Here is a 16,126-nt window from a genome sequence, read left to right on the forward strand (position 1 = left end):
GGGGAGGGGGGAGTTACCAGACGTGGCCCACGTAGCCGGGGGCGATGAGGCGGCCGCCGACTACTCCTGGGTAGCCGTTGACTACGGTTGGCCCGGCCACCAGAGTCTGGAACAAAAAGGGTTCGAAATTGAAAATCTTTTATCACTATCATCACAGGGTGTTGACAACAGAACTAAAACAAAAGTTTTTTAGAACGACTCGCGGAGTCATCCCATTTTGGCTTTCGTATACCCCTTTCGTGAACACCCTTTGTAAAAGACTTGGGAAAGCCTATGTTATTATTTAATTACAAAGACAAAACTTAGCATTCATCAAATCATAGTTGTCCATAAACAACTTTTATTTAAACAATGTTTCAATAGTTAATCTAAAGGTGACCTAGTGCGCAAATCATAATGTAAGCAGCCTATGTAAATGTGTAACTATTTACACTGATGTAATTCACGGAGACACGCTTCACTAAACCAAAGAGTAACGAGACGAATTGATAATGTCGAAAAAATAGGCAAAGTTACCACACAATATGCTGATCTTTTGTGTGTTTTGTCCATTCCAAAAGATTTTAAATGCAAAAAGTGTTTACGAAATAAGGCTACTTTGAATCGAGTGCATTCTTAACTGGATCATAACCGTGGTAGGTAATAGATTATGGAACCGAGTTAAAAAATAAACTGAGAAAATGATTCACGGTGCTTTACTGTGTAAATAGGCCTAGTTTGGTTTGTATGCTTTTTTAACACGTTGCTGTTTTTCTATTATGAAAGTTCACAGACACTTCCGTGTGAAAATTGTAGCGGTTATTTATGGTGGGTCTTTTAGGTGGAAGTAACATTATAGATCTGAAATTTTCAATATCATCAACCAACACACATGCACATAAGGGTGGCACATACGAGTATATGGCGAATATATGCAGAAAGGCAAACCTATGGTTTTGCTATTCGATAATAATTCTCTAATTGGAGTAGAGGCCACAAAAATGCGGGCCTTTGTCCAGCAGTGGACGGTAATACCTTGTCCACATATGAAGTATCTTCATGACAATCGATTTAATAGTAAGGTTCTAAAGGACTTCTTATGTCACACAATGTGTACACGGATTGATAATGATATTATTATCCGCAGGACATCGCAAAGCATACACGACATGTTCTCTGCATAGACCACTTCGCACAGCATAAACCCTGATTACCCCTACCGAGTAGAGTGACCCAGACAGTATCCCGGTCAATTGCTAACGATTCCTTGGTCAAGGATCGGCCGAGAGTACTGTCTCGCCACTCTACTCGGTAGGTGTAACAAGGGTGTAGCTTGGACATGATGGCTTACCCTGGCGCCGAGTGGAGCCACCAGGCCGTGGCCGAGGTAGCCAGGCCAGCCCGCCACCCACTGCGGGGCCGCCGCCGCCACCGCCACGCAGACCAGGAAGAAGAACACCTGCAAATGTCAGTAATTACATTATAATTGTGTAAGGGGACCTTCATTGGAAGAAGTCCCGTGCACCAGTGTGCACCAGTGCATTAGTGGGGACGTGATGGGTCGTGATGATATGTAAGGGGTCTCATATAAATCGATACATAGTGATACACAAGAAGTAAGAGATGACCGCCATCACATAGAGTATATTCTTCTCCTTTTTCTTCTTGACTATGACTTCATTTTACTATTCCAACAGAATTTTAGCGTCGGCAGAATTATGAATATTGATGAGTATATTTTCGATAGAAATAGAAATAGAAATAGAAATAGAAATAGAAATATTTATTTGCTGAATATGGGTTTACAATATTAGTTGTTTTACATTAATTTGGTTCCTACATATTCTGCCTGGTAAGGCTTGCAAATTACAATAAGTGGTATTACCATTCTCAAAGCGTGCAATAAATTACATTTTATTATAAATGATTAGATAAAATTACATTAAATTAATACATAACTTACATTATAAATACCTAATTAAACTTTTATCAGTCACATCACATGCCACATTTAAATAGTATTATGTTAAAATTTATACTAAATAATAATTAAATGTCAAATAAATTAATGTCATGCCATCATATACTCGTCTAGAGAATAAAAACATTTATTTAAAAGCCACTTTGTTAATTCGCATTTGAATTTTTTATAAGGCAAGCTTTTGTACTCAATTGGCAGTTTATTATATATCCTAATACACATTACATAAGCATTATGTTTATATACATCTACCCTAATCTTCGGTAATGTTAGTTTATATGGATCTCTGCGTGACCTCTCATTTGTGTCTGATTGCTTTTTAAACAAGTCCATGTGTTCTCTAACAAATACGCATACTTCTTTTATGTACATAGAAAATATTGTTAGTACTTTTAAGGATTTGAAGAAAGGTTTACAGGATTCATCGTTCCTTATACCAACTATGGCTCGAATACATTTTTTTTGAATACGGAAAACTTTAAAGATGTCAGTTGATCGCCCCCATAATAGTAACCCGTAGGCAAGAACTGATGCAACATACCCATGATAAGCAGTTAGGGCTGCATCTTTTGATACCACTTGTCTGAGGTTTCGTAAAGCATAAATGAATTTTCCGACCTTATTTATTACTTGTTCTATATGGGCCTTCCAGTTACAGTGCTTGTCTATTATTAAACCTAAGAATTTTGTATTATTGATTTCTTCTATTTGATTTGATTCATACATTATATTAATTTTGTCAGGATTGGAATTATAAGTTTGAAATTGTATCATATTAGTTTTAGAAATATTTATAGAGAGATCATTATTTTTTAGCCATTCAATAAATTTATGTAATGTGCTGTTAATTTCATATTCATATGTATCAGGATTCTCACATTTGAAAACAATTCGAGTAGGTACATTAATCTGCGGACGGGAAGTACACTGACTAAATTGCCCTGTATTTAAAATAATATAATTATTTCGCGGCAATTAGATAATCAAATACTAATTATAACATATATTTTAAGTTCACTGCTGAGATAGTTCTGCGCCTCATCACCATTAAATGTTAGGAATTGATAAACATTTAAAAAAACTTTTAAAAACATTAAGGATTACGGATACGGACTAATAAAGTGTAAATAAATGCTAAAAGCCAATTAAATTTGGAATATTTTAAGGTTTTGTCAAATATTTTGTATTTAATTACTTTTACGTCGCGTCGCTAACGTGTGATATACTGCCTTATCATTATCAATCATACAGAAGAGATAAACAAATCAAGGATAGAAAGTATTTATTTACTTTTAGCATAATGATCCTATCAGGCCTTTCTACAGTTTTAATGCGTACTTCCGGTCTGGGAAAATCTGTTGTTAAATAATTATTATGACTAAAACATCAAAATCGTAAAATTAATTTTATAATAGTAAATAAAATATGTATGTTATGTTTATATTGAATTGTAATGCTACGATTCATATTTATAATATTAATTATTATAACTAATTATTATTTTAACACTTACAACGTATTTCATTTTGATGGGTTAAGTGTGTATAGATATCACTAGAACTGCTCTGGAGCCTTCAGAGTGCAAACTATATCGATGAGGGCGGCTCCGAACAATATATACTGTCCCAGAAGGTCGGCAACAGAGGACCTAGACAACCTAGAACCTGACAAAGAACACAACCATACCAACTCCTTGCTAACAACATAGCGAAAACCATCCTTAACCACCTACGGTTAAGATACACAAGAAAATCATAGACAAACTCATATAGGGCCGTAAGGTCAGTCCTCGTTTATAATACTGGCTGAATAAGTAATGAAAAATACTGGTCTTTAGAAAAAAAAGTAAAGCAGTCTCTTGATTAGTGATTAGGTAAAGAGTTGATGTAACTTGACAGGAAATGGCGTGCGTTATGATAATCTGATGCTCAGTCGAGGTGGCTGAGGCTACATGTGTGATAATTAGCGAGATTCATCAAAATTAAATCATCATCATCGTGCATTATCTTTGTTGAGGTTGTGCTGCAAGATTTATGTGTTCTACTGAATGAACCGCTGCATGCATGATTGAAAGGTGTGATCGGTGTTATTTAATAATCAGATGTATGTGTATACCTACTATAAATCATATTATAAATATGATTAAATGGTTTATAAATTTACTTATCTAAGTTTGCAAATTAACTAATATCTAAATATTTAGATACTACTAAAGTTATTTGTTTAAACCACAACAAAAAGAAAATTATAGAAATGAGATTCTCATTGATATAATTTATGATTGAACATCTGCCTATCTATCGTAATTTGTAGATATTATGTATTGATTTTACTTTAGTAAGTAAGAAGAATGCAAAAAATAAAATCAGAAATAGGTATGTTCTGCTATTATTTTTGATTCTACTAAGATAACTAATTATTTTATCATGTTCGTTAAAACAATAAACTACTTCTGTACTCCTAATAAAAGCCGTAAGTACACAATACGCCTTCCCTATATAAATAACCATGCGACAGATTTCTAGAAATACTGCGTCAATTATAGAGATAACTGAGGTAGGCGTAGGTCCTTAGTAATCGTTGAATACATTAGTAATACTTGACTACAAACATTAAAATTATGCCAAGCAGCTATAGGCTACAACTACAGCTAGGTAATTATTTACATTTTTTTACTAAGATGACCACACTGATTGAGCTTTTCAAAACTGTAATTCCTGAAGGGCTAGCACGGGGCGCATTTAAGACGTGACAAAAGTTATCTGTCGCGCTCGCTCTTGAGGCTGCGCGATGTGAGTGAGCGCGATGCAAAACTTTTGTCACGTCTTAATTGCGCCCCGTGCTGGCCCTTCTGAAAGCGTAGTTGCAAGAGAGCCACCACCCACTTTTGGGATACGTAAATTTAACTGACATAAGTAGCTCATCTTTTGAGCATGTCAGTGATAAACACTAAAGATGAACTAGGGTTTGTCACCTTGCTCATAGGCAGCACTCATACTCACCATCAAATCTTATCGCAGTATTTAATGGGAGATTTTCAACCATAGACAACAACCATAGACAAAAACCGATTATAGATGGCGCTAGTAAAACTTCATACTCAACAGCACTGCATATTTTTTTTTGCCGGCATGGATTCCAGTCCTTTCAGCCAATACAAAAACCCAATGGATGTGAATTCAACCATATGCAATAACTAGCTGTGATATTATGCATACTATTAAGTGTTAACTATTTTAAGACAGCTTTGTACCATTTATGACATCTACCGTCCCCTCAAAAAAATACAGCTCATAAAGAAACGACAGGCCGAATGCCATCTAGTGGTCGATTTTGGAAATTTTAAACGTCAAAAGAAAGTCTCCCATTGGAAGAAGTATAAATTTCACGTAACAAAAAGTCTTACCCAAATTTATAACTATTCATATTTTTTTCAAAATGATTTCCAAAAAAATAAACCCTTTTATTACTTCTATACAAAAGTACCTTAGAATCTACCATTATTATTTTTATTTATTATGATGAATTCAGTTTTGAAATTGCATCATTGAATTTCATTGTCCCAGCGCAAACAAGATGCCAATACAAATGGCTGCCTACTGAATGTAATCTACATAATGTATGATCTAGTGTTGACGTCTACATTAGGCGTGGCATCTAGAGTACACCTATCTCTTACTACCTTTACATAGTAAGTAAGTGAATACGGAATGTTAATAGGCAAAACTCAGTTTTATAGCTATATTTATAGAATTATAGAAGCTTGTTATTGTTGAGGTACTTAAGTAATATTAATTTATAAAGTCCGCACATTCATTAATATGAATATGATAATCACCATAACATTGGCAGTTATTTCTGTTAGGCTGGATTTAAATAAAAGGTAGGCCAGTACTTGGGCAGAATAAGTGTTTTTAACATACAATTTCTTTCAGCCTCTGCCCTTCAGCCTAGTATACAAGACATAGTTTTCTATTCAATTCGATCAATTAGTTTCATAGCTATATGAAACACAGACATACACACAACCCTAGATCCACAAAATATAACTTCCAATTAAATCTATACAACCCGTTTTTTTAAGGAAAAAAAAACAAATGCGTGATACACTCACGGACACAGGTACCAGGCGCGCAGGAATCAACAGGACATCAGTGTGCTTTCCCCGAGTCCAGGCTCATGTGGTCGTCGCACTTAGAGTCCTCTTCTAAAGCCTCATCAGCTTGGTAGACGGCGTTCTCTATCCATACGGCGATACGGTCGGAAATGGCGACCATGAAGCGTTGCAGGCGGCCGGGGTGTGCACGTGATGGCTTCGGCTCTCCTGGTTGGTCAAAAGGATAGGGATTTATGTTGTGTTGACGGTGGACTTCAATTCAAAACTGCCTTCATTCAAACTTATCACGAATAAGGGTGCCTATGCCTATCCACCAGAGATGTGCTATGCAGCTATGCTGTGAAAATAGTGTAATCTATGCTGGTTGGATTGCTTTGACATTTATCTATAAGCCCTTTGTAATTTATGTATCGCCCGTAACTTTGTGAGTTTGTGACATAACTCTCCTGTAGTGTCGGTTATCCGTTCTCTTGTTTTATTTATAAGAATGAGAGCACTAAAAAGTATGAGCATCTGCGTAGGAGTCATTATGCGGAACTCCTCTATAATCGGTGAAGTAGCACAATAAGGTCAATAAGGCTAAAACGCGGAGAGAATTATGCATTAAAATTGTGGCAACAAAGAAGACGCAATTTTGGCTTTCTTTATGTTTATGCGTGAGCTGTGTTGTGATCGACTTCTTACGAAATTCAGGTCGTTTACCTCCACTTTGTCACATTAGCATTTCGCGAGAGGAAATTCAGATTTTATTTTTTATGTCACTTGAATTTATAATCTTGTGACTTTTGGCCGCTATTTCAGTAGGCATTCCTATCCTACCTATCCATGAAATACTTAATAAAATTTATAAAATACTGTATTAATATGTAAGTAACTGAAAACTCGGGTATCTAACTAATAACATTTTAAATGGCAAAATTACAGTGTTTTTTTTAAGGCGCTTCGTATTCCTTCATACAAAAGACATCAACGGGTTAACTGAACTTACAAAATTATTATTTAGAAGAGCTCTATTTCAATTTCTTCATGTCATTAAATTTTTGGCGGTGCTAGTTAGCCCTTTATTAACGCCCTTAGCTAGGTCAAGTTCACGTGTGAAAATTTATACCTACACAAGTTACGTATTCATACTCGTGAACTAAAGTGGGCGAGTAAAAATTTAATATACACTCACGGGCAATGAAAAGGTTTCAATGAGAAATGCACCAAATCACTTCTAAACGGAAAAATGACGTCTTATGCAAAATTGAAGTACGTTTAACAGAGCACCAGGATATTTCCAACTACAATGAACAATATTTATTCCAATTTTAAATTAAATCTTTAAAATAATGGGGGTCGTTTGGTGACGGTATTTTGTGAGTGGAACGTTTTCATTGCCCGGCAGTGTATGTCGCAGTCATCTGGTTGTTAGATCATTGAATGACGCTATTATAGATACACACACACACACGCACTCACGCCTTGTACAAATGTACTCCCTTGCGGGGTAGGCAGAGGTGCATTGCTGCACCCACTTTTCGCCAGAGTGTTATGTTAGTCCCAATGTAATAGGGGGCGGGCCTATTGCCATTTTACGGGCACATCCAAGACCCGAGAACAAATATCTGTGTTTAAACAAATATCTGCCCCAGCCGGGAATCGAACCCGGGACCATCGGCTCATTAGTCAGGGTCACTAACCACTACGTCATTCGGTCGTCATAGATACACAAATGACATATATTATACCCAATACTTGAGCGACCCGCTCCAGCACTACGTCGGCGATGCTCCGCAGCCGGTTGGACACCAGCAGCTCCTTCTGCCCCTTCGCCACGTAGTCGCACATACGGTAAGCAACCTTTATGCAAAAAAACAAAACATTTATTTATTTATTTATTTATCAAATATGGAACATCAGCAGTTTACACATCAATATTATTTATAGCAGTTCCGCGAGCTTCGCTTGGCCTTAAAAAGTTTTCCCGTGGGAATACCGGGATAAAAAGTAGCCTTTGTGTTAATCCAAGGTGTCAGCTAACTCCATACCAAATTTCATTACAATCGGTTCAGCCGTTTTGACGTGAAGAGGTAACAAACATATACACACATACTCTTACTCATACAAGCCTTCGCATTTATAATATTAGTAGGATTTGATAAGGTAATTGTACAAGTTGAAATAATGGTCCAGCTCAATGTCTCGCGACTCTTGTCGAGCTTAATTATAAGCTTAGCGAGTATGAAAAGCGTAAGTTAGGTTCTGAGGGTTACCATTATCAGTTACCACAAAATAGCGGTTACATATTATTTCCGTTAGCAATAGTGGGCATACTGTCTATTGCCTAGATCGTATTACCCCGCAAGGGCTATGACCACGGGGGGATAGCTTTCTATTTAGACTGAACTTTGGTCTATTAATGTGGATAAAAGTAAGAACCGATACTTTTAATACTAATGTAGGTAGTTAAGTAATTTAAACACGTTCTCAGATAATAATAACCAAACAACGGAATCGGATCATGTTCTAATTTAGACCCGAATATACTCGTATCCTGCAAACGCTTCTTATTATTATTAAATTCTTTATTGCACAAAGTAAATTGGTACAAAGGCGAACTTAATGCTAGCAGCATTTTCTACCAGTTAACCTTTGGTGATGTTGAAAAAGTGATTGGTAGTGCTTATGGCTTTGAAGAAAGGAATAGGAACACAAGCATTTAGATAAAGATAAAAACTCTTTATTCGGTGTCTAGCACCACACGCCAAAAATTAATAATAACATAAGTACACAAAAAAAAACGAGATTAAAATTAAAAGTAAAACAAACAAAAGAACATTAAGAATAATAAAAAAATATAATGGTGTGAGTTGTCCAGCACCGAAAAGGCCCGCGCATCAGCTTACACCGCTACAGATGAGGTGGCATACACCCACCTGACGCGGCACTGGTTTTCAGTCGCGTCCTAGAGTGACTGCCATTTGACCTACTTTGTAAAAAATATACTGTATATAGGTATACGGTTATACATAAATGTTATATGTACTTAAATACTTTTATGTATAATATTTACCTGAGCTAGTTTTACCGAGTGTTGTGGCGCTCCTTTGGAGAGGCCTATGTCCAGCAGTGGATGATTATTGGCTGATGATGATGATGATTTACCTGAGCGCTAAAGTCGATGAGCCACTTCTGCCTCTGCTTCAGGTGTTTCTGTCGCTCCGCCTGTTCCTTGCGGTCGTATAGCACGCCGCCGCCACTGCCGCCGCCGCCGCCGCCGCCGCAAGGCTTCTGGCTCTTCTGGAGAGACTGGAAGTATTGCTCCGTTTGTCTGATGGAGAGAGGGAGGTTTGAAAGAAAGAAAAAAAGAAAGGAAATACATTTATTTAAGTAGTCTAGTTTGGAATAGGTGATGGAAATAGACGGCAATGGAATTAAATAAATGGTTGTTAAAAACGGTGTTTTGTGTACTGTCTAATTACCTAAATGGCAATATAATATCTTCAAATTACTTAGGTACAACAACCAATTTCAAATCGAAGGAATTTGGAAATAATTCTGAAGTCCTGTAAAATACTTAAGCAATTTTTATCATGATGATGGTTTCGGTGAATATTGCTTTTCAATAGCTAATGTTTTAGTACCAACAACACCTAGCAAAAACTTTACTAACCGTGTTGTAGTGCTTTTCCGTACCTACCTGCGTATGCGTTACGCATTGCTCTACTTTATCTTTCCTGAATTTATTCACGTAAATGGCCAGACAGTGCATACGTAACGATTGTTAATTACATAAGACGAACCAAGCTGTGTAGGTACCTAAAATACCTAACCTACGTCTGTTTTAGCAACCCATAATTGTACCAATAAGATTTTAAATTACTAAATAGAACCTACACTCTAGCTAGTCGGTAATTAGTCTATGGCTAGAGCGGGGTGCCGACTTCCTATATGATCAGTGGAATTGGTAGGCAGTACTGGCAGTTTGTAGAGCCTATCGCCCAATTATGAAACTTAGACATCACCTAATCATTAATTATTCTACAACATAGGCTAATAAACTTCGTCGTTACGATTGCAGCTATGGTTATGATCAGATCTCTTGCCATTCCTGTTTATGTTGTCTTATGTCATAGGTAAGTAATATTTAAATGGCATAGGTAAGTTGTTAAAGGATTCCCTTATAACCCTAGAGCCGGGCCAGGGTTGGTCATCGTGGTGAAAGGATTAGCTTAGCCGTCAGTCGCTGACGTATAATAAAGTACCTACAGCTGTAGCTCGTCACATGAGGAGGCTTCTTTCATACACCCCTGACAACGTCAAGCCACCTGACATCAGGTGTACCTACACGTGTACAATAAAGTCTTTATCCAGCTTACTCAGGACTTAAAAAGTAATCTTCCTCCAAAGCGCTCTTGATCTTGTCTCTCCTGTCAAGCGGCAGTGCGTGGCACGCCTCGTCCCACAGACAGCGCAGGCGGCGCGGGTTGGGCCGGGCCAGCATGTCGACCCTCTCCCGGTGACGCCGCCAGCGCTGCGCCGCGCGCCCACACCGCGGGGAGCATACTTGGAGACGGAGGGGGAGGGGGGATTAGGATAGGGATGTGATTTTGTGACTGTTCATTTAAAACAACATCATCATCATCATCAGCCAATAATCATCCACTGCTGGACATAGGCCTCTCCCAAGGAGCGCCACAACACTCTGTCCTTGGCCTTCCTCATCCAACCACTACCCGCAACTAAAACAACATAAGCTAAGTATATGGGGTTCCCATAAATAGTGGACCAACGGAGGGGGTGACTCCGGGGGTTAATCAAACTTTTTTTCTTTCGACTTTTTTGGCGACTAATATTTACGGGCCAACCTGTATAAACACTAACCCCCTTATTCATAGAAAAGTTACAATACGTTTTAACTAATAAACTGTTTTGTCCCTCTCTGTCAAAGAACAAATAGTTCTTTGTCGGAGAGGGACAAAACAGTTTATTAGTTAAAACGTTCTGTAACTTCTCTATGAATAAGGGGGTAAAGTTATATTCAGGTACTATTGTTTTTTGAATATAAATGTGTGGATGTCACGGTGTTCCAAGGGTGGGCCACAGTTTTGCAGTTTTATTATCCTCACCATAAATGCTTTCTCTACCGCATGCTATATAATCGTTCTCGGGAATTGTATAGTGCTAATGAAAGAGTGTAAGCGCGTAAGTCCAGAGATTTTGTAAAACCATTTCATGTGGCGTTGTTTGGTACCTAGTTACTTACCTTTAGATTCTTTTTCTTCCTGCATTTTATTTTGGTATATATTTATGCAATTTCACTAAGAATTTGTTGAAATAGTTCTAAATAAATACAATCAGAAAACGTGAGGTATGTTATAATATTCTAGTCTATGACTTAGTCATAGACTAGAATATGTTAAAGTGACAGTTTGAGGCATGTTTGATGGTATTGTTTATTATGTGTATAATTTTTAAACTCAGAATACTGTTGCCAAAATAGCAGTGATCATTATTTAATGATTATTTCGTATATAAAAAGTATAGCCAAACCAGGAATATAAAAACCCTCGCCATATTGCGGAAAAGCAATAGAACTTTATTCTTGCACTGGTATCATTGACTCTAAATGTCATTTGTCTATTGCTGTCAAACTGTGGTGCTGTCAATGCGTAGAATTTATTATAGTTTTTGTGAGTTTTTTGTGTTTCCAAATGCCGAAAGCTATCCATAGCCGTGAAAGGAAACTAATTTACCACATACACAAGTATTTGTCTGAGAAAAATTCCGAGGGATTGGACTTATTTCCACTTGATAACATAACTGATACTATTTTCAAAATGACTGGTAGGTAAATAGTATAGTCAGAGCAAATGAATTTGGCAAATTTGTAAGCTGTTACTGTAGTTTTTATCAACTACTTAATGTTTTTAAGGTAAGTATATCTAGCTCTTCCGAAAACAATATGCAGAAAAGGAAAGACGTCCTCTGTATTTCATACGCCGAAGAAACACAAATTAAAATAAAAAAAAATGGCACAATCTGACCATAACATATTATTATATGAATCGGTTGAATATTTAGGTTCTGATTTTGACTGATTACACCCACACATATTTTATCCAGGCAATGGGTTTAACTTTCTTATTACATAGTTCTGCATGCAAACCTTTACGAGGCTATATGTGTAGTTTATCTCGAATTCCTGTGAGGATGGAAAATATTAAGCCACTAACTCTTGTCTTTTGAATGCCTAAAACCATTCAGGAAATATGCCTTCAGGACAATTTCTCTATTTTCAAATTGCCGTTAATGAGTACCTACACAACAAGGTAAATACCTACACAAATGTACTCTAAATGTGGGTTTTCTCACGATGTTTTCCTTCACACCGTAAGACTGTTAGTACACATGTTACTTAAGTTCCAAAGAACCCATAGGATATAATATATTGTATTATATCCTCTCACTGAGCTACTGACACTCTTTTCAAAATAAATAATAAAAAAATGACACTTATAAATTTTAGCATGGCCAATTCACATTGGTATGACTATACTTAGTGTTGCAGTCCTCAAAGCGAATGTAGCGCCCTTAATACAGGGTTTTTATATTCCTGGTTTGGCTATAAAAGAGAATCAAACTCCAAATCGCTTTCTAAACACTTCTTGTACTTATGTATAATTATATTTAATGATTTTCTGTCGTGTATTTAATATCAGCATTGCATCCGTGCAAAGCCGGGTCGGATGACTATTCTAGTAAATAATAAGCGATTAAAGTCTACATTTGATAAAAAAATATATTTTATAGATGTTCAAATAATTTATGTAGATCATAGAGAAAAGAACACTACGTTGATGTAGATTACAGTACACACGGCAACGTCAAATGGTTGGCAGGGCACACTAACGTAGTGTAAGTGTGCACACTAACGTTGTATATGTGTGCATAAACGCAGAAATCAGTTTACACACCAGTATCAAACCACACACACACACAACAGCACAAACGAGTTTGCGCGTAGGCAAACGCCCGTATACCAGCTGTGACATAAAAATATCAACCGGTAGTGTTAGTGAAATAGTTATAAAATTGATGTGAAGCAAAATTTCACTACCTGTGTCTATACACTTCGTAGCTCATTGGTAGAATGTTAGACTAATGAAACATAGGTCGTGAGTTCGAGTCCACGGATGGTTATTTTTATTTAACTTAATTCAAATTTTGCGTTCATTTAAACGCTGTTGAGTATAAAATTAATATATGTATTTGAAACTGACAAATGACTACAAGCTGCATAGCTGTCGACTATTTCTCTTCGCCAAAAATATATGATTCGTTCTTCATTTGAGAATTAAAACCATTCTACCCTCATACAATATGAATAAACGAAATTTGTTTTTAGTTTTAGTGACAATTCACCTCTGCGTCTGCAAAGTGATTCACTTTGTGATTTGTCAATTTAATTAATTACTCTTCGCAGTCACTATGGAAAGTCACTTAACCATGTTAAAAAAGGCGGAGATAATCGTATTTATATGAACAAAACATTACAATTAGTGAAATCGCAAGACGTTTAACGGTAAGTAACATAGAATTGCAAATATTTTATTTGACTGTTAGAATATTTGTATTTGTATAAGCTAAGTATTTGTTTTTTTTTGTTTGCAGAGGAGAACTGTTCAATTATGGGTTCACCGATATGCAGATTCGGGACATGTAGACAGTAGTCGTCTATACGGATGCATCACCACGCCATCGAGAAATCGTAGCTGCACATAGCGCTGATCCGTTCTGCAGCACCCGTTCTACGGCCACAACACATAATCTATCCCTACAAACCGTACGGGTTCACTTGCGTGCTGCTGGGTTGCGGTGTCGGAGGCTGACGAAGAAAATTGCTCTAACCGATCAGTATCGTCGAAACAGAGTGCGTTTTGCGACTGACTATTTTAAACTTTGATTGGTGCAACAATGTGGTGATATTTAGTGATGAAAAGTCCTTTAAGTCAGACAAGGATGGACGTAAGATATTATGGCGAAAAAGTGGTGAAAATTATAGTTATTGGGGTTAGGTCAGTAATTTTTATTTTTTCCATTTGTATAAGATTTTAGTTATTTTGTTAAATACTTATTATTATTTACAATTATGGGTAAGTCAATGTGTTAATGATGTTATTGTTACTGAGGTTGGAATAAGTTATCTTATTTCTAGCTAATTAACATGTTGATTCATATAACTAATGACTTGCCTATTTACTTTAGTAAAACAGCCAGTCCATCCTTTTCTGATGTTTATTATGATTTAAAACTGCTATTAATATAAACTTATTAATATAAACTAAAACTATGTTTTAAAACGAAAAACAACAAAAACGTAACATCCTTAATGTTTATGTTACGGCAATAAATTTGGTAATTTTAACACTTAATAACTTGTTTCATTTACTTTCTGTGTTGCTTTTATTCGTATATACTACAATAATATTATTAACCATATTAAAAATAAATTAAATCTATAAAAAAAAACAAAAAAGGAATATTGTAAGTTCAGTGGGATTTGAACCACCATACCGAATATTGTTAGTCTTGTATCATACCAACTGAGCCATTCAATTTATTACAATGCCTTGCAAAATTTTGCTTCATATCATAAAAACAATGAATCATTGTCACTGGCACAACTACATGCTTACAATATCCGTGTGTGGGTTGCCCAGAACTAAATAATTACGTCGACGTCGCCGACACACACATACACTACCTACGTTAGTGTGCCCTGCCAACCATTTAACGTTGCCGTGTGTACATGTATGTATGGTGGCCTGCGCCTAAAAGTATACAGGCAGAGTTTTTAAAATAGCGATCTCAAGCTTACATGCTGCTCAAGCACATCCACATAAACACCACTGCTACACACATCACACACAACACGTCCCCGGATTTATAACAGACTAGCTGTGCCCGCGAGCTTCGCTTCGCCTTAAAAAGATTTTCCCGTGGGAATTTCGGGATAAAAAGTAGCCTATGTTCTTTCTCAGGGTCTAGACCATATGTATACCAAATTTCATTCAAATCCGTTCAGTAGTTTTTGCGTGAAAGAGTAACAGACAGACAGACAGACAGACAGACACAGTTACTTTCGCATTTATAATATTAGTAAGGATGTAGCTAGTCCCTTGATCATCAGGGATCGCCATTTTAAAAACTCCACCTGTATACTTTTAGGCACAGGCCACCGTACCTACATACGCACATAAACATTAAGATATTTTTTACATAAGTAGGTACCTATTGATAATTATTGATTGATTGGTTCGACCGATTTCGGCCATGGCGACCACTTCGACCACTAGTTCTGTTGATAATTATTATGGTTGCAATAGATGCACAGTGTAGTCTAGTCACAATGTTTTTACGTCTTCTTTCTACGATTTGATATAATTTTACTAGAGAAGAAACCGGAGCCTCCAAGAACATTGTTAATCGTCATTGTAATATTAAATAAGCACTTCTCAAAAGGCCACACATGGGGGAAATCTTCGGTAGGAAACGTCAAGTTCATAAAATGGTACGGACCCTGTAAAGTTTAAGAAATATGAAGTTACCTAATTCAATCGCACGATTCAATACATTTTGTAAGTACCTATGACATATGTAAAATGTAAATGTATCCGACTAAGGCAGTAGGACCTTGTGGAAATTAATTGTCGAGATAAAGTAGAGGCGACTGATAATACATATCTATTACAGATTGACATACCCGAAGGTGTAGTCAGAGGTGACTCGCATAGATTTGTGCAATCACTACTTAAATAAACAATGAGAGAATGACCATAGGTACACGAAAGACAGTAACAGTGCTTACCGGAATTATAGGGCATGTCAAATTGTATCCGAACTTCCCAAATATTCCACCAAAGTAAGGATCTTTTATAAACTCGCAAAATGGCATATGGAATTCAACGAAGCTACGACGATATTCGTTACTTACAAATTGGTATACAATCATATGAAACTGAAACAAATTTTGATTTTTTAACGGGTTTTTTAATATACCTAAG

At 36.5% G+C, this 16,126-nt stretch overlaps 1 protein-coding gene across 1 annotated transcript; it reads right to left on the reverse strand.

Moving 5' to 3' along the window:
- Positions 1–74: 74 nt before the first annotated feature.
- Positions 75–11,463, reverse strand: LOC105386518. Its single transcript, XM_011557104.3, has 7 exons — positions 11,326–11,463; positions 10,439–10,625; positions 9,225–9,390; positions 7,808–7,919; positions 6,075–6,284; positions 1,331–1,438; positions 75–106 (listed from the first exon to the last, which is right to left on the reverse strand). The coding sequence occupies exons 1-5, from the start codon at positions 11,348–11,350 to the stop codon at positions 6,112–6,114; spliced, it is 663 nt and encodes a 220-aa protein (XP_011555406.3). The 5' UTR covers positions 11,351–11,463; the 3' UTR covers positions 75–106; positions 1,331–1,438; positions 6,075–6,111.
- Positions 11,464–16,126: the final 4,663 nt, after the last annotated feature.

Source organism: Plutella xylostella, chromosome 18 (assembly GCF_932276165.1).
Source record: "Plutella xylostella chromosome 18, ilPluXylo3.1, whole genome shotgun sequence".
Classification (NCBI taxonomy): Eukaryota; Metazoa; Arthropoda; class Insecta; order Lepidoptera; family Plutellidae; genus Plutella; species Plutella xylostella.